The sequence below is a fragment of the Drosophila rhopaloa genome, unplaced genomic scaffold (genome assembly GCF_018152115.1).
Source record: "Drosophila rhopaloa isolate 14029-0021.01 unplaced genomic scaffold, ASM1815211v1 contig_3, whole genome shotgun sequence".
Taxonomy (NCBI): domain Eukaryota; kingdom Metazoa; phylum Arthropoda; class Insecta; order Diptera; family Drosophilidae; genus Drosophila; species Drosophila rhopaloa.
Window position 1 is genome coordinate 22,890,378 of NW_025335123.1, and position 20,312 is coordinate 22,910,689.

General features: G+C 41.3%; 1 protein-coding gene across 2 annotated transcripts in view; it reads left to right on the forward strand.

The window, feature by feature from the left end:
• Positions 1–20,073, forward strand: part of LOC108045339 (activating transcription factor 3) — a 35,652-nt gene extending 15,579 nt beyond the window's left edge. Inside the window, exons 2-5 of one of the 2 annotated variants that reach the window (XM_017124632.2) lie at positions 1,456–1,488; positions 10,271–10,980; positions 11,052–11,141; positions 14,966–20,073. In XM_017124632.2, coding sequence (XP_016980121.1) covers positions 10,741–10,980; positions 11,052–11,141; positions 14,966–16,363 — 1,728 coding nt within the window. In that variant the 5' untranslated portion in view covers positions 1,456–1,488; positions 10,271–10,740 and the 3' untranslated portion in view covers positions 16,364–20,073. Of the gene's footprint in view, positions 1–1,455; positions 1,489–10,270; positions 10,981–11,051; positions 11,142–14,717; positions 14,785–14,965 lie in introns of those variants that run through there. The other variant, XM_017124633.2, reaches the window with a different exon arrangement.
• The last annotated feature ends 239 nt before the right edge of the window (positions 20,074–20,312 follow it).

Here is a 20,312-nt window from a genome sequence, read left to right on the forward strand (position 1 = left end):
CCTTTCATTTAGATTGTTTTCTTAGTCTCTAGTTCATATCTTCAAATTCTAAATGTTCTATATTTTTATATTTTCTTAAATGAGACATGTAATATTCCTCCTCCAAATTGAATTCCCCTTTCTTTGAACACACAAATTGAGTTACTTTCAGCAGTTCACTTAATCAGCATATAGTTGAAAGTAATCAGCACTATTAAGGTTTCCTCCTCCAAAAAATACTCTGCGTGAATACCAAACTGTTTTAATGAGCCCGTTCCTAAATGATCCTTTACGCCTCATTCAATTCACGCATTACTTTTTCGTTCACCAAAGGCTCAATTAAACTTTTCTCTTCGACCAGGCTTTCAACAGCATTTAAAATCGCTTCGGCGCACTCCTTTTTGGCCAGAAGCGCAACAAAATTGCTGTTAATTGCACCTAATTGGGCTTTTTGTACATTTCAATGCGAACTCAACGCGAAAATTCGCACAAAATAACAAAAATTAAAATCCCGAAACGGCGGCCGTTGCCAGATATATCTGTCCCCCATCCCTTTGTCCGACTCGAAACCAAAACAAATTAATTACATTAAAGAGCGCAAACATAAGATGCAATATTCAGTGTAAATAACACACCATTGATGCAAATGAAGTAGCTGTTCCGAAGGCGATTTTGGAAGGCAAAAACAAACACAAAGTTTCATCTCAGAGAGAATTTCTGCCAGCCACCAAACAAAGCAAACAAATCGCCTCCAAGATGTTAGCCAAATTAATGGACAGTCGACTGCCTGGTCTCCGCTTAGTTGCTTTCGAGCTTTGGTTTGCTTTTCGCACCCTTTACTTGTGAGCAGAGTATATGGGTGAATTCCTAAGCCATAATCTGTTTGCAGTTCATAACACTTTAAAATGTTTAATCCTTATTACAAATCCTTATATAACAAGAAAGGATGAAAACATCGACAAGCCATATAACCTTGGAGTTGTACAACAAATGTGAATATTTTGAGAACCCACGAAACTATATCGGTTTTCCTATTCATTTTTAAATTTTTTGTCCGATTTTAGTCGTCTAACTTATTTGAGTTACTTAATTTTTGTTTTAGCTTGATTTGGCGCTACCTACGCAAGTTGTGTTTTAAGCGTTGATTCCTCTTTTGTTTTCGCGATGATTCATGGCATATCCATATAACCACACAGTCGCATTAAAGTCCATATCCATTACAACAAAATAAAAACCATATATCCAGCATGCGACAGAGCGGGGGTCGTTTTCCTAATCAATAACCATCAATCGTCTTTACACACAGTAAACACACATAATAGATGGCAGTAAGCCGCAATTATTGATGGGCCCGGCGATTCAGTCTGAACCCAGTTTCGGTTTCAGTACCGCTTTAAATCCATGCCGTGCACATCGTGTTTGTACAATAAACGCTAATCACTGCTAACAGTTCCTCTTCTCTGCTCTTCATTTCAGCTCAGCTCGGCCCGGCGATTTGTGCATTTAATGGTAAGTAAGGTCGAGCAAAAATGGCTCTCTATTGATTTGCAGGCTGCTAAAATCCGGCTTAAATTTTCCAAAAATACAAACATAGATTTTTAGAAAACTTAGAAGTGCAGGTTTTAGGCCACTTTTCAGCAAAGCCATTTTCGAAAATTAAGAAAGGGGTAACATTTTAGAAATGTCGAAAAAATCGATCCAAAGATACAACACAAGATTTGAACACAGATTTTTTGAGAATTAAACCAAGATCCTTTAGAAATATGCCACTTTTCAAGTGGACGAAAAATCGACCAAAAAATACAAACCAATTTAAAAATTGGCTATTTGATATAGTTATAGTCCCCTAGTGATGCTGATCAAGAATATATACATTTTGTCGGAAATGTGCTCTTAACTGCGTTGCAAAGGTATGGGTATAAAAAGAAAGATTAAATAAAATATTACGCATACGCACTGGCGACACGCACAGCCAAGTGAATCAAAATCAATCAAAGACAACAAATTTTTAGCACGCAATCAATTTATTTCTCAAAAGGAGGTGGACTGAACTATTTGCGTCACTAGGTGCGGCGAAAAAAGGAAAACATCGTGGATTACATGGGGAAAAAGGACGATGGCAATTTAAGGGGGTTCGGGGACCTCGAGACAATTGGGCGCCACAGTCGAGTCGTTTGTAGAGTTTTGTGGGGGCTACCCCACTTTTTGATGCATTCGCGTGCAAATCAATCAAAAAAAAAAAAGAGCTAGTGCCCAGGACAGGAATCTGCCACATTTATTGGCGAGTTAAGCGTAATTTAACCTGTCTGCACCGTATTTTCGTATTTCTGTCCACTCAATTATCATAATTGTACCGTAAGAGGGTGGAGGCCTAAATGATTATGTCGGCGCCAGCATTTCCGCTCCTATTAACGACCTCTGGTCTTTGGATTGCCGACTGCTGGTCCTGGTGAAACACACCCAAAAGAAAAAGGACATGTCCATGTCGCGGCTTTGTGGCAGCCTGATACGCAGAATTAAGAACAAGTTAGTCCAAGGATACTGCTTGGCTTTGTTTTCAAAATCAAATCAAATAAAATCACAATTTTCTACGCCTAGACACGCATCCCTCTCTCTCAAAGTATATATCAATTTGTCTTTTTACTGAGAAGCCAAATAAAAAATTGAAAAAATAAGAAAATTCGTATTTTTCTATTTGTTTTTCGCTGTGGGTCAACATTTGGTCTCGTTTCCGTTGCGCCTTAATGCACTTAACCTTCGTATCTTAAATTCAAATTTAAATCTGATTCAAAACCCCAAGCAACTCAAGCGAGACAACAATTGGTTACAATATGTTCGTGCTTGGCTTCAAGTTTAAAGTTTTGAACAATTTAGTTTATGGGTTTATGGAATAAAATTAATTGTTAGAAGTGTTTTAAACAACAAAATTCTTGTTAACCTTTTTTAATTAATTTAACATTTTATTATAATTCCCTATTTTATAAACTGCTGCCTATTTCAAACAATAAGATCAGTTGAATTTTCATCTCACTTGAGTAACTATTATATTTTCCAATCCATATTCGAAATTGGATAAAACAATTTCTATTCTATTCAACTTTTTATTAAGAACTTTTCATTGAAATTGCCCTGTGTTGTTGTTTTTTATTTCCATGCTTAAGCCCAATTCGGATGTAATTTTAACTCTGTGCCAGTTTGCCTTCCACTATTTCGGTTGCTTCCTCCTGCAAGAAGATCCCTATCCCTTCGCCCCTCAAATGATAAAGGACACGCAGTGTCCTCGCTATTGTTGCCTGCTTTTGTAAAGTTTGAGTGTAAATTCCATTAGGATTATATTACGGCACTCCACACACACACACTCACATGCGCCAAAAGAAGCCGAAGCCGAAGCCGCAGAACTTGCGCTTGGCCCACAAAGTAGGAGACTTCGTGTTATTATCCTTGAAGGCAGGGGAGCGAGTTGGCTACAAAACGGAGAACGGGGATAGTTCAAATGGATTAGGGCCAAGTTTTGGTGAAGCCCCGCAAGGCGACCGCTGGCCCACTCACACACTCACACACTCGAACAGGATGTGCGTGCTGAGTAAATGGCAGGATATGTGTCAAGGACATGCCAGCCATCCGAGTGTGTGGGGGTTTCCAATAATGTGGATGAGTGTGTGTTGTCCTTCAGCTGCCCCACGCTAGGTGCTCTGGGCGTGGCCTCTTGGGCTGGGCTAGAGAATACATTTGGGACACATTCGTTGTCCGCTAATTGATGTCGCTCGCTCTTCCCTGTCCTTATCATATAATTCTGCCAATTCCCTTTTCACTGCCTTTTTTTGGCACTCCCCGAGTCCATTCATTGGGCAGAAAAGCAAAGAGTTCGTCTATATATAGCTTTCAATAGGCTTTCAGGCAATCTTTGAAATTAGGCGTGAATTCCAGAAATCAGAAAACTTAATTGTAAAAGTGAAAAGTATAAAAAAATATGACTTCAAATATGAATATATGTCAAATAAAATTTGAATACAGAATCATGGTAAATTGTAATTTAGTCTATTTAGTTCGTTGTTAAGGTTTACGATTTAAATTTATGTAGCAATACATTAACTACAATCAAGTGGTATTTGAATTTGCTATTTCCCCGTAATGCACAAAGAAATGAATTGCATGCTGTTTATACTCCGATCTGGGGATTTCCCCGAACTCCCAACAGCTGACCGCTGTTGCAGTCCAAGAATTGGCCACGAACTGCCCCCTCCGCCATCCCCTTGTCGGACGCCTGTGTCTTTTGTATTTACAGCGTCGCCAGCACAGAATTTTCTATTAGATCTTCTTTGCAGCTGTTTGAATATTTGTATATCTGAGTTTCCATTTTGGTCGTTCTCAATTCCCGTTCGCAATAAGTAAACACAATAAAGACTTTAAATGCGAATTCCTCCATGAAAATCAGCAAGTTGACGACGATGATCGCTGCTATGATGATGAAAATTCCGTGGCAGAGATCTTTTGCTTTCGCACTGACAGCTGTCGCATGGCCGAGAGCATCTGGCAGATACATACTAGTACAAATGTTATGAATACATATTTTTTACGGCCATTTCGAGGTGCGAAAAGTGCTCTTAATGACTTTAGAGACGAAAAGACACCGAAAAACCACACAGCAAACAAAGTAAACGCGCTTTCTGATAAAATTCTACACACAAAGAGAGCTAAGAGTGGCCATAAATAACAATAAATAAAAGAACACGCAAACGGCGAGCAGCGGCGATAATGTCACCTTAATCAGCATAAATCGCTACGATGTCACAAAGGGAATTAGCTCTGGAAATTAATTAGATTCCGCCAAATCGAACAGGAGAACAAGAGAGCCGGAGAAAAGCGAGTGAAGAGGGTAGCAGCAACACAGCCTGCAGATAAGATTCGCCCGTGTTTTCCACCGATAAGACGTAGTTGACACGCAGCGTTCTGATAAGCCTGATAAAAAACACAAAGTTTAATGAATGTTCCGATTGCAAACGTCCTTGCACGCACACCGCGTAAAATCGTATTTCCCCTGGACGCAAACAATTCGTTTTTCTTTCGCTTATCTAGAGGCCAGTGACTAACGATGCCTCTGATACACGGAACAGTCGTCTGCAGGTGGATGCACAAGATACACATATACGGCAAGTTCCCATTCGCGATTACACAATCCGCATTCCAAGCGATAAACTTATACTGTGCATCCAAGTTTTTGTGTGCCATTACTCCAATTCCACCCCGAGTTTGTAAGGTTTCTTACCCCCGTTCATTTGCGTTTTTGAGCAGCTCCAGCTTCCCTTCTTCAAATCCTTCTGTCAACCAATTCATTTCCATAATTTTCCATTTTCAAGGCATTTCATTCTCTCCGCTGCTGACAGTTTGAGTTTTATGGCCTGCCATACCCTCGATGGCTATGCGAGTATATGCTTATGGGGCATAAATATAAACATAAGTGTAGAACTCTTCATCAGGAACTATGACCAGTTTTAGGATGGATTTGTTGACAAATCACTCAAGTACTATACAAGTTTTTCCAAAAAATTTTAATAATTATGTAGTTTTTAGGTGTAATAATATAGTATTTTAAGCATGAAGTGCTATCTATAACTCTTAAATTCCGAATTCTCAGGGTACTCCCGACTTCGGTTTCGTTTTGTTCCTTTTCTTTTCTCGAACAATTTTCATATTTATATTTTTGCGTGTCTGTCTTGTCTCTCAAATTTAACGCTCGGAACGTGCACGGAAATGTTTATAACTATAAAATTTGCGCCACGCGTTCTCCATAAGTTAATGTGCACTACCAAACCCCCATACAACCACCCACCCACCCATCTACCCACCATTTGCACCACCCCCAACAGGACGTTTTTGGCACGACAGTGGGACGCATTTGGAATGTGCGAAAACTTCTTAGCCAGTTGGATTCTACTTCTTCCCAGTGTGGGCTTAATTTTTATAACATTTTTATGCCATCACCGTCCCCTGCCCTTTTTGTTTGCCCGTGGCGCTCTTAAGTGAATAATAAATTAATTGAATCGCCACGCGGCCAATTTTCGGGTGGGGAGAGAAATACACCCCTCCCAATCTTGTATGTCCATTGGCCATTCGAAAACTTTTATGTTAATGGCCGAACTGGGGTTTATAGGTATACCCCGACCCCCGACCCCGACGCCCCTGCCCACATTACGAAGCCACCACCCCTCCACCTTTTAGCAAACTAATCAAAGGCAGATAGATACACTATCAAAATGCCTAATTAAAGTGTAAATTTCGTGCCATTCTCGAGCAGATTTGCAGCCCCCTGGCTGCAGTGGCACTTAATTGGAAAACAGCTGACAATGGCACCGTACCATTTTTCGTATCTATCAGATACGTACACTCGCCGCCACACGCTGCGTGTTTGCCTTTGGCCTTTCTGTGTTTCGCCTTAGCAATGCTTTTAATTAAGCTCGACCAAGACAGCAAAAAAAAGAACAAGAAGAAGGCACAACAACAACAGCAGCAGCGATTGTCTTCCAACAATGAAAGTTTATTTTTATGGCCACATACAGATACCGCCACACAAACACCCACATGACATAATGGCCAGCAACTTTCTGCTCAAATCCATTTCGGAATATGAATAAGAAAATCGAAACCAGAAACAGAACACAAAATAGATGAGAAACAACAAAGTTGGCAAAGTTTTCATTATATTACAACGCGGAGAGCAATCCTCCCCCACAACATTAAAATGGAATCCGATGACGCAGAGGAAACCAGAAAACTAGAAAACCAGAAGAGAACCCTGTACGATTCCAAGGAACCTGAGACACCCGATTGTGGATGCTTCAATTGGTTGCACATTATTGGATTATCGCGGTGCTTTATTCCAGATATGTTCTCTTATTTTATGTTATTTTTGAAAATATCTACCATTTGTAAGAAACTTTCCTCCTTGTTTGAATGACCTTTATCAAAATGATTCCAAAATTTCATTAAAATCACATTTTATAAAGTTTTTTGGCCCGACTCTGCCTTATTTTCAATTGATCTGTTCCAAGTAAAAAGTTATTGAAAAAGTCAACATGTTTCTAAGTCGCATGGCATTGTTTTCGCTGCCCTTGCCCCTGTCTTCAACTTATTGGCTCGTGTGAAATGTGGAGTGCGACCGAGGCACGTAGTGAAACAAACCAAACAAACCCCGATAAACGTTCGTGGTTGCAGATGTACGGACATAATTTATATTTTCCATATATTATAACTCAAATGGTTAATGTACTTTTGCAGCGTTTTCACATCGCACGCCCCGATGATAAATGCAGGTCCGTGCTCCTCGATCGAAGTATTATGTATCGCAATTATGAAGCGTTGTTATTATAATGCTCGTTGTGCAATCGCACCGGTTCGCAATTCATTCATTTGTATTAATCTTATGCAAATGGGACGGGAATCCAAAATGGTGTCTGAGTCACCTATCGGCCACACTTTTGGGATATTTCGGATAGCGACGTGCACCGATCAGTTGTGACATCGCCCAACAATGGTTGATGAATCAAACTGCATGCCAATCGATAAGACTTTAAATTAGTCGCAAATAATTCGATCCTTTTTGGCTACATATGGCTGGTGAATCAAATGTAGGTTATCGATAGGTTAAACCACAACGATAAATGCCGATTAAATCGATAACTTTTAATGCTCATATAATTAGATTGTTAAACAACTTGTTTAGTAGTGCACTTATATAATTTATGCTTATGCTTACAATACTATTTATTAGTGTTATAAAATAAGGAATTTTTTTTTACCCGATCGATAAATTCTTGAGTACGCACTGATTAGTTAAATAGTGACAGGAATTTTGTGGCATTTTTTTCGCAAGCACCGCTCTATCACATATTCATGATGGTGGTGGGACACCGCAGTGATCCGATCTCCACACGATGTTTCCATATATCTTCATCGATCGTTGCGCAAGCTTCTGTTCTCTGTCTCTCTTTTTGCCATTTGCTGTTCAATCTGTTCGATCTGGTGGCCATCAATCGGTTCGACCGGCAGCAAAAACTCGCACACTTGTGAACAATTCACATGCCAGCCACAAATCAGCCGCAAATGGCTTTATTTTCAAGTAGCAGTGAAACAACTGAGGAATGTCAATGTGGCAAGTGCTACTAAAAGCAACCGGGGAGAGGTGCTGATAAATCCTTCTGGGTGTTTGTCAAAGTTAGTGAGTTTAAAAAGTGCTGGACCGATCAACACGACGTATGCGCAATCTTGAGCCAGCTGAACATGGGCAACCTAAGATCGTATTGGAGGCTTTAATTATACATATTTTATGGGCGACATTACCAAAAGATAACTCATTAGTAAGATAGCACTAAGCCACAAAAAAGGTCGAACAATAGGGGATTTCGAGTAGTTAAATACTAAATGAATGGATAAAGATAATATTAAAGTTCATTGTCAAATTTACTTTTTGCCATCCTTTTTGGGAAACAGCTCTCTTTTGAGAGTTGAAGTTTTCAATTGGCTTTGGGCTGCCCTGACCCCAAATGTTCTCTCGGGGAGGCCACGCATGCGTATTTTGACGTTGACGTTCGCCGCATTTGGTCAAAATAAGCTTTGGCATCAAAGCCGGGCTCCAAGTGAAAAACAAGAGCCAGGCTAAAAGCGATGTGGTGCGCGATTTGTGCGAGGCGAATGTCAAAAGTGACTTTTGTTGCAGTGGAAACGGAGGAAAGAGCCTCTTCAAAGGCAGCAAGGCATTAAAAGCTCTCACAAACAAAACAACATACCCCAAGCCCCCCAAAAAAGAAACATGCGAAAGTCATAAATCATAATTCTTTATTCTGCCTTCGTTTTGCTGTTCGCTACTCACTGACTTTCGGTTTGAAACGGGTCGGCGAAAAAGGGGTGATGGGGGTTGGGGGCTCTAAAACTTATAGAGCATGTCATACAACACACATGAGCACACTCACCACCACAAGTGCAAACGCTTCTGGCCATATGATAAATGGCCAAAAGGCAACAGCAGCAGAAATCGCGAACAAAACCGAAATAAGATTTTTGTGTTCTGTTTTTCGGCTTTTGAAGTCTGACAGGCTCAATTTGCATTTTGAGGGAAATTGCGCCCGTCCACTAGTTCCCTCATGCCCCTTCCCCTTCCCCTCCCATGCCACTGACCCACCCCCTTTCGCACCACCACCACATTAACCATCCCTTGCCCCTTGTCAGATAGTTAATCTTCAAAATGCCACAAAACTTCGGGGGAAACAGCTCTAAAAAAATTCCATTTAAGTGAAGTGGAGTTTGGGGCAGAAAAGAGAATGATAAACTGGGAAATACCGTGTGATCAAACTCATTATTTAATGTTCTCTACTCAATTTTAATATTTGGCCAGCATTTCAATTAAAATTATCTTGGCCTTTAATTTGATTTTAATTTAAAAATTAAATTTGAACACTCCCAAATGTACTTTCATATTTATGTTAAGCTTTTTTGAGCAATTCTAATTTACTAAAAATTGGTAAAGATACCTTATTTATCTGCGCTTATAACATTTAAATAACTAATTTCAATTTCAAATGGCTTCCAGTAATGCTTCAATTCAAATTTTAGATTGTAAAACCCCACACATTTATCGGTATGTCCAGCCCCGCGTCGCAGTCTTCCCCCTTTCCATTCATTTTTTAGGGGTTCTCGGGAGTCAAGCGAATTCATGGATGATTGCCTTCAATTGCATTTCAATTCCGTTTCAATTGCCGCGGAGGAATTTCGTTGCATTTTCTCCTTCTGCTCACCTTCACCTCGCAGAACCCGTTATTAATGTTATTAATGTTTTGCGCTCCCTGAAAAACCCTCTTGAGAAAGCCCCTTCATATATTGCATCTATAGTTGCAAATATTGACACCCTCCCACCCGATTTTTAGCGCTGTATGAAAAGTGTGCCCGGTCTTAATTAGCCATGAATGGCTTAATTGAAGCACGTTGAATATGTGCGAGAGGGTCGGTGGGGTTTTCCTCCGTGCGTGATTGGGCACGATGTCTTGATTTGTAAGCTAGATCACGTGACACGAGCACGAGAGTCTCCAAGCCGCCAAGACTTACATAAATCAATTTAGCCGAGTTTATTTTATAATTTAATTGCCTTTGTTTACGGTGACATGGTGCACTTACGTTCGTAAGTCTCTCCGTTTCTTTCTCTCATTCTCCCCCTCTAAATATCTTTATATCTATATATCTAAGTGCATATCTGGCGCTCTTCTCACTCTCTTTTTCTGTTTTGTCTCTGTGAATTTTGCAGATTCGCTGCCGATGTGAAGTGAGGTGCCGGCTTTTTGACGTTCAACGCATTCGCTCGGCCTTTGCGCTCTGAGCAACAACAAAAGTCGGGGATCTGCACCGATGGAACCAATGGACCGGCCATACTCCTCCTGCCCCTAAAGAACCCGAATAAACCGAAAGAAAAACTCAAGAGTTTACAAAGGGAGTTGAACTTGTGATAAGCGCAAGAGTTAAGCCCAAGTGTGTGCCTCCAGAAAACCCTCTCTGAATAAAATATATATAGAAAAGGAAAAGATATAGAAGAAAACTTGTTGGGTAGTACAACCAACCAACCAATGCAACGCGAAGGCCTTCATCTGTGATTTAAAAATACATAACAAAAGAAAAGAAAACACCTTAAGATAGAGCCAGTTCGTTACGTTTAACTTTAGTTCGCCTTAGTTTTTGTTTAATTTCCCGTGTGTGCAACTGCTAGCCGCTTAGTCAGCCATGTTCAACTCCAACATACCGGCCTCTTCGCTGCTCAGCGTCGACGGCAACGGCCTCCTGATGGGCGGCCACACACCCAAGACACCCGAGATCCTGAACTCGCTGATTGCCATGACCAATCCGCTGGACAACTTCCCTTTCGGTCGCCTTTCTGCATCCGCCGTCTCGTCGGCTTCTTGCAGTGCCGCCTCCACGCCGGTGGTCTCCGTACGCCACTTCAACGGACATCCCAACGGGCAGGTGAGACTTTATACCCAGGTGGATGTACCATGCGGCGTATACTCAATGTCCGTATACTTATTTTTTTGCAGTCGCACTCGCAGGACAGCAGTCATTCCAGTTGCTCCGGATCGCCGCTCGAATCGCCAGCGGGCACGGCCACCACGCCCAGTGTCCAACAGGTAATTGGAGTCCCTAATCCCTAATCCAATCATAGACTGCGAGAGCTTAAGTAATGATGGGCTTAAATCGGTTTTCCTTTGAAGCAATTCACCAGTACTAGCTAGCTATAATGTCAGTTTATTCCAACTTTTGTGTGTTTTTAAAATATCTCAACCTTTTTCACTTAACTACGCTTTAATGGTGCTGGTCATCCACCAAAGTAGAAGGGAAAAATGCACCGGGTTTAGTTTACGAGAAATTTGTTGAAAAACAAAATATGATGACCCTCTCTCTACTTGGTGCAATTAAAAGCTACGCCGACCCAACGCCAATAAATTAGTTTCAAGTAATAATCGTAAATCACATTTGCACACACACGGATAGAGAGACCGGGTACACATAGACACCTGCCAATTATTACTGGGAGCGGGGGATTACTAGGGATGCGTTCGTTGCACAACCCAGAACACAGAGATCGGCTGCAGCTCGCTCGTATGTGGAATTAATCGCTGAAGTTGACACCACCGGCAGCTGTAGTTACGTGCCTCATTAAGGCCAATGTCAGTCAGCCAACCAGTCAAGAGTGATTCTCCCCACCGCACACCATTTCAGAGCCCGATTTAGACTCGGATTCGGATGCAGATGCAGATACTCGAACGCAGTACCGCAAAAGTGAAATCAATTCTCGCCGCGTCTCCCAATTGACGCCCACGAAACTCACGTCGGTGACAGGCGGACGGACGGACAGACGGTCAGACTTGCGGGCGGACAGACTTACGGACAAATGTACATACAGACAGACGGACAGACCAATGGTCAGTGGAGAGTGCGTGGGTCGATTTTGCACGGCGGCGTGTGCTGCGTGGGCGAAACAGTCATCGAATAAATGAATGAATGAAACTTGCCAAATTGAAGCGACCAGATTGAAGCCAGATTAAAACTGCAAGTGCATGAGTCGGTGAAATACGAATAAGTAAAATAAATTTAAGCGACTAAATTGTAAGTGTACTTAATGAGGACTCCAGTTCTACGGTCGTCAGTTTCCATTTCGTCAAAAATCTAGAGACTTGAGACTTTCTATGTGTACGCAGATCAAGTTATGGGATATTTAGAACTACATTTTCGGAAATAACTTTCTTAAATTTAGAAAACAAACGCCATTAGGTTTACGCAGCTTTTTACGAAATATCAGTTAATCATTAAGACAAGAGAGATCAATCATTAGAAAAAACATATAAACAAAATAAGCAGACACGTTTCAATGTTGCCAAAATTGTGTTTTTTTTCTTTCCAACTTAATGAATTGATTTTCGCTTACGAAAAAAAAGCTTAAAGGTTTTAAAGTCTTTACTCAAATTTTATTATAATTATATTCATTTTAATTTTTACTATGACATAAAAGTCTGGCTAACAGTGTTGGCGGTTTATTACCAATTGTATAAGAGCGAAGTTTGATTCATTGTGATTTAAGAATGAATTTAGCAGGTAATTTGACCCCTAGTTGAACCCTGAAAATCGTACCCGGATTCGTCCAAAGGTTTCCTGCCCTGTGCTTCTTTCTTTGCACGCCAAATATTTGCACAAATGTTGCCGAAAACGAAAGAACGCAAATTGAATGGGGAGGGGAGAATGTAAAATAAGGAGAAATTATAAGAACGGCAAACAAAACGAGTGAAAAATGTGCAAAAGTGCAAATAAGCCAAACAAAATGCAAATTTGCCAGCCCAAAAATTGGCTCTTTAATACGTTTTCGGGCGAATTTTACGACTAAAGTTGCAGCGATGCGAAGTGCAAAGAAAGGCTCGGCCGTTCCGCAAAGTCAGCCAAATATAGAAACAAAGATACGAAAATACAGATACAAAGATACAGACACTTTGGCCGAAGCCGCAACATGAACCGTCCGTTCCCATTTCCATTCACATCATCTCCAGCACCATTTCCCCCGACGCAGTTTCACAATTTTCCACCAGACTTTTGCCCGACTTTTCGAGGCGACGCTGACCATATGGTCATGTATCGGCTCCGATTTGCCAGCGACTTGGATTTTTTGGGGGAATACGGCGCATGCGATTATTATGATTTGGTTTTTTTGTTGTTTGGATTTCGGCATTCTTTACTTGTCGCTTTTCAAACACAAAATTTATTTATCTGATTTCTGGGTCAATAAATAAAGCGTAGCGTGCCTAAAATTCAAATGGAACCTGATGCCCAAAAAATTAACAGAAGCGCAAAGGCAAAATTGAAAAAAAGGGCGCGTTCAATCAGTGGCATCCGAACAATTTCTCGAAAACAAACAAAATCCGCAAAAAAAACTGCAACAACAAGGGACAAAAAAAGACCGTCGGTCTGGTCGACATTTCAATGAGCTGCGAATTAAAAGGACTAATTGAAGGCACAGTTTTGACAGCCCCATTAATGGATTTAATAAATCGAGAAAATGTATAGCACTGAAGTATATTATAAATGTATATATGAAGATCAGTTCAGCAATATATAATCATTTTTCGATAGCTTGAAAATTGTAACATTTTTAAAACTTTAAAAATCTCATTTAAATGAAAACTTAGACTCCTTATTGACCTTATTTTTTAGCAAATATATTAGCACATAATTGGTTATTGGTTGTGATTTAAATTTGATTTTGTACCAACTCCCTTTACAATGCAGTCTGGCCTTTATTTTAAAGACCTGCTTGTAATTGATTTTCAATAGTGAAACCACTTTTAGTGACCATTTTGAGTCCACTTAGGGCATTTCATTAACTTATGCAGCTTAATGCAGACTGCAGTCTGCAGTCTGCAGAGTGAAGTCAATCAGTGAGCGTTGAACGAAAGTTTACAGTGTGATGACCATCTGTCGCGGTCTCGGGTTTTGAGCTCCATAAATGGAAATGGCCCAGTGCAGGCTATCGAGGTTACTTGTGTTTTTGGGCTGCCCACCCACCGATCTCGCGGATTTCATCAAGCGCCGCATGCACTTGTCGGGGCAGAGAGAGTGGAGATTTTTTGGGCGTGGCGACCGTCGCAGATTTTATCTGATCGCTTTAATATTTATAATTCATGTACCAATCGAGTGTGCCCAAGCCCAGATCCAGGTGCCAAGCCCTACGCCAAAGCGTAATCAAGGTAGATGGAGTAAATCACCGGGCAAATAAACAAACAAACAGCCGCGAATGCCGCTGGAGATAATCTACTCCTCGTCTTGTCCCAAGAAATTCGTCCGCGATTCGTCATATCTATACCTACCTGCCCCCGAAGGTCGTCCAACTCTTGAGAAACTGTGTCGAGCTCTCACTTCCCAACTTCTCACCTTTTCACAGGGAAAACTGACCAGGTGATAAAAGATTATTGCAGATTCCAGACCCCCAGATAAGATTAGTGTCATATTTCGGATGGCGGAGTTGAAGTTTAATTTAGTTTAGATCGAAGATCCCGTATTGCAAAACAAAAGCTCATTAAAAGTAATACAAATAGTTATACTTTTTAGGACGTATATCGAAAAAATTTATATTGATAAACTCAAGACTCAAACCAAAGCCACCACCGATCTAGTGCTCAAAATCTGTTCGTAATGTCAGCGAGTTAAGATCCGAATCCGATTTTGTCTGCCTGTCTTGAGCAACTTGGACTGCCTTCTTTGGAGAGCTTCTGTGGCAACTACTTGGTAATTGGTTACAAGCCACTTTTCGGGTTAACAAGTTCGCTATGGATGTTCACAGACTAAAAACAAAAGTACAAGAATTTGTAAAACAAAAAATAAGTAGTAACATAAATGCTTAAATTCTTAAATCAAGTAGATAAATCCCTCTAACCGCCCGCTTTCCTCTTATTTCCTGCCTTTGCAGACCTGCTCTCGCCTGATCAAGGAGGGCCTGAAACTCTCCATCCAGAGCAAGCGCAAGCTCTCCACCTGCGACTCCAGCTCCGGATCGGAGCAGCCGCATTCCAAGTACTCGCGGCGCAGCAGCACCCACAACGGGCACAGCGGCAGCAGCAACAACTACAGCGGCAACATGAGCAACGCGAACGACTTGGACGACGACTGCGAGGAGTCGAGCGACGAGGATAGCGAGACCAAATCGCAGCCCAAGGGGCTGACACCCGAGGACGAGGACCGCCGGCGGAGGCGTCGCGAGCGGAACAAGATCGCCGCCACCAAGTGCCGGATGAAGAAGCGCGAACGGACCCAGAATCTGATCAAGGAGTCGGAGTTCCTGGACACCCAGAATGTTGAGCTTAAGAACCAAGTGCGCCTGCTGGAAACCGAACGCCGAAAGCTGTTGGACATGCTGCAATCGCACTGTTGCCAGCGAGCCGAAAGCTGCCAATTGCCCAACCAACTACTCCAATCGCCGGCCCAGAAATATCTCAGCGAACTGGACCTGGACACGGTGAGCAGTGAGGTGGCCAATTCCGGCAACAACCAGCGGCTGCAGAGCATACCCTCTATGGCAACCTTCAAGTTCAGCTCCAAAACAGCGGCGGCCATGGCCCAGCAACTGCCCACTGGCTACTGCAAGCCCTCGCCCAGCGCCCAGGAGTTGGAGCACGCCGGCTACCAGCAGGCCCTAAATCCCGCCGGCAACAGCGTCGTGGAGCAGCAACAGGTCAATCCCAGTCCCAGCCTGATGTCCGACTACGTGCCCAACTGCGATGGCCTGAGCAGCAGCAATAATCCGAGCCACAACAGCAGCAGCAACACCAGCAGCAACATGAGCAGCAACGTCAGCTGCAACGCCAGCAACATCAGCAGCAGTAATGCCTCAAGAAACACCAGTACAACGCCCACCAACGCCACCAGCAGCGCCATTGAGTTTGTGAAGAACGAGCTTGTGGATTCGCAGAGTCCCTATACCACCGCATTAAGTGCAGAGAGGTTCCTGTTTGAGCCCAGCGATGGATTCCCGGACATCAAGCACGCCTGTGTTTTGCCCTCGCCTTGCGGGGGCATCAATGGCATCAACATGGCCAGCGTGGTGCACACGAATGGGAACACCGGGCATAATAATAATAACAACAACCACCTCATGGACTTCCACCAGGGCCTGCAGCACGGCAACATTGGTGTTGGAGTGGGCGTTGGTGTGGGAGTGACGCCCTACGATGCTGCCGAAGAACTGGTGCTGCTGAAGAACGGCTGCTTTTCGACCGATCTGCTTTCCCAGTTCGTAGAGGACGGCGGGGAGTATGTGGACTTGGACACGGCCACCGCCTTTATGAGCAACGGCAGTTGCCTGGCGTGAGGAAGGGCGCCGGACAGGGAGCGGGATCGAGACCGCGACCTGCTGCTCCTGGCCTTCGACCAGTCCAGCGGTCATCAGCAACAGGAGCAACATCAGCAGCAACAGCAAGATCCTTTGGAGAAAGAGGATCCACCAGCTAGTCCACAACTTGATCGGCAGGTGGAACTCGAACTCGAAATGGAGCTGCAACTCGGAGAGGAGCAGGATCCGGCCTGGGCCCATGTAGACTACTGGTGCTAGACCATCATCCCCATACTAATGTTAATCTTAACCGCCACTCATTGACTAAGCGAAAGTAAAAGCAGGAGAACAGAACAAGAAGCTGAAGAAGCCGCAGTCCCCTAAACCCCCATAACCAAGTTCCCATCCAATCCGGTCCAAATGTATGCCTTCAATACTTTACCCAAAGCTCTAAAACATTTCTACTTAATACTGGATATGTTCGAAAATGTATTTTCAAACAGTCCAAATTATTTTTATTTCATCATATTTTACATTTACCGTTTGGTTCAGATTTTCGTATTCTTTTGCACTTACTAAAACGATTTCATTAATATTTTGAAAATCTAGCTTACAATTTTAAAAAAGAAAATGTTCATTTATATTAAAAACCCCCGGAATCCAAGTTCTTCCAATAGCAGTGGGACCCGAGCCCACGATCCATTCAAGGACCACTCGAATATCATCCCCAACCCCAGACCATCCTCGCCCAATAAAAAACCCTGATCCTTTGATCCCAAGTCCGCCTGGAGCGGCATCCAGCCTGTGGCTTGACTACCTCATGAAGCAAGAAGCAGAAACAATTAACAAGTAACTATCATTAAAGAGTTTTAAGAAGTAACGAGTAAAGAACGTAGGATGATGGACAAAAAGGCAGAAGAATCAGAGCACACAAACACACGCGCAGCGAGAAGTAGCACTTGCACAACTGTACATAACCAAACTTTTGATACGATAACTAGGTATATCGATAACATTCCATTGCAAGCATGCGAAAAGTCAAGAAGAAACGGAAAATCGAGAAAAGTAGAGCAGTGATCAACTGCGAGCAGTCACATCCGCATCAGTAATTATTAATTTTAATTTGTTCAACTCTTTTTCCAATCGTATTTTTGTTTGCTCTTTGCTCCCAACGAAGCCTCAAAAATTATATTAACTATGCTTATATATGTGTAAACAATCGGTAGAGATTAGAAAGGATGGAAATTCATGTTAAGATTTCAAAAGCAGCAGAAGAAATGGGAAGCCCATGCGATATATAATGACGTTTGATATTTTTTTCTAAAACCTAGGCATAGTCAGTGATAAACCCTATATAAATACTATTTAAACAAAATACATGTATGCATTTTTGTTTTTTTTTTTTTGTGTCCGTACTTTGTAAGCTATGTTTAACGATGACCGAAAAATTGTGTAAGCTGTTGCCTTTATCAAAAATTAAAACGACAAAAAAATAACTTTCAATTGAAAACTAAATTACAATTAACTCTTTTTCAAAACTAATCTACATATACAAGAACAACAAAATAATTAAATAATTTATATGTGTATATATATACAAGATATGTAAAAATGAAAAGAAAAATGTATGATGTATGAATTGGTGGAATCGAAACCTTAAAGTGCTGTTAAAATTTAAACTTTGCAAACTCCTTATAACTTGCGCCTTATTACAGTTTAACGAAGAAAAACTTTTGTAATTTATATTATATACATATGGTAGAAGTTGAAGAATATATATACAAGTGTGTACTAAAACAAAGCAAAACATATATATTTGTGTGTGTCTATTGCTTTATTAACGATTTGAATCAGAGGTTTTATATATATATAGATACCTATACACGGATATAAGAATTATATATATACAAAAGTGTGTGTACAAACAGCTGTGAACACCAAAAAGTGGCCTAAGGAACATCAAACCCAAATGAAAATCAAAACAAATACAAATTCCTTCACAACAAGTGCTTTGAAATTGTTTCGTTATCGCAAACGCCTCGATTTGTACTAAAGAATTAGCCAACGATACCGAAAAACGATAATCAATGAATAAAATCTATTTAAAATACGGAATACCAACTATTTATAACACCCATGTACATGTAAACGAACCCGATGAGCTCTTCAAGATTCTTGAGCACCACATTTCTCTCTAGTTGAACCAAGTCTACCATAATGTTATGTTACCCCAAAATCCCCAATATGATTGTTAAGCATTGTAACCAGAAAGAAGCCTTTTCACTTGAAATCAAAAATTGTATTGACCATACCTTAAGCGAAGTTTACCTCACACACACACACACACACACACACACACACAAAACCCTTGCACACGCAAAAAAGTAACCCTTAAGGATTTTATGGTAAGGACTTCACTCGCCGACAATTGATATTACGTTTAGCTTCCAACCAAAAAAAAAAACTCAAAAAAATTAACAAAAACGAAAAACTTAAACAAGTTTCAACCACTCAGGTCAGGCGAGTGAAGAAGCTACCAGGGTTGCCACATTCGATGTTAAATGTAATTCGTAACCATAAATGTTACCTGTAAGCCCTAATTGTAAATGGCAAAATGCAATCAAGTCCATTATGTTAACCCCCAAAAACCAATCGGGGGACGAAAGGAAAGTCTTCGCTTGTAAATTTCGTTTATTTTTGTATTATTTCTCGATTTGTTTGTTTGTTTTCGATTAATATTCTCTAATATATATATATTCTCTACACAAAATATGACCTTAAGGAGTCACGTTTGAGTTTAAGTATTGGCTTTGTGGGTTCGATTTTGCCTGCAGCTAAAGGGCGGAGATATCTTATTAATAGAACATCATAAAAGTAGATCAACATCATCGGAAAGCCTCCATCGCTCTCATCCACGCAGGACTCATCCATTCGTTAGTGGCGCATCTGCATTTTCACATTTTTACATTTCAACCTCTGACCTCTGACCTTAACCTGAACCCGGACGCATCATTTTTAGCTTTTAGTTGTAGGCAACACAACGTTTGTTTAACGAAAACAAAGAACTTAAACACAACATGCGCTACGAAAGTACCTGGAACGATTAACGATCAACGATGAACCATCATCTCAAAAAGTGAATCGCAAACCGAACTTAGCTGCAGGCAGAAACGGACCACAAAATCCATTGAAAACCTAACTAAGCCCAGACAGAAAGTCTCATTTAATTATAGAGTTCTAGATATATATATTCATGTATATTGCTAAAGATATTGATCAAGTTAAAGATCTATATATGTGTGTATGTCCACAAACCGCAAGCAACAAACAAAGAAAACTCCCACAAACTGTGCTAAAACAAACGTAAGAAATAATAAGAAAATGTCGAATATGTTGAAAGAGTCCAGGTCCAGATGTTATTTGTGTTATTTTGACCAGAGCAAAACTATACGGGAAATAAATCTAGCCGACTAACAATGTGAAAGCCAAGTGAGAGGAACAACAGCAAAACGGCAACGAAGCCCAATCAAATCTATGTCTAACTGTTAAACGATAATGTTAACCCTCATCCCCCAGGTTATCCTATCCAGTGTGTTCCATGTTACTTCGTAGCCGTACCCGTATCTCTAACGCTCGCTGTATGCCCATCAATATCTGTATCTCTAACTGTCTCTGTAAGCCATCTCCCATCCGACCACAACCGATCACACTCTTAAAGAATTACAATAAAATCCAAGTTTAATATCCAACTATCTGGGTTTCGCCTTTGGTCTATCAGTCTGTGCGATCGCTCATCGATCTTGCCACTACCCGACGTCATTCTGCCCGGGGGCACAATCTCTGAATCAACCTGACTTGCCACCTGCCTTCAATGCCTCTAAAAATGTACCCGTTTTAGACTTGTGATCTTAAAATTCATCAGGTCTTGACAGAAGTTTGCATTACCCTCAACTCTTCTTTGATTTCAAGATATTTTTGGGTTTTTACA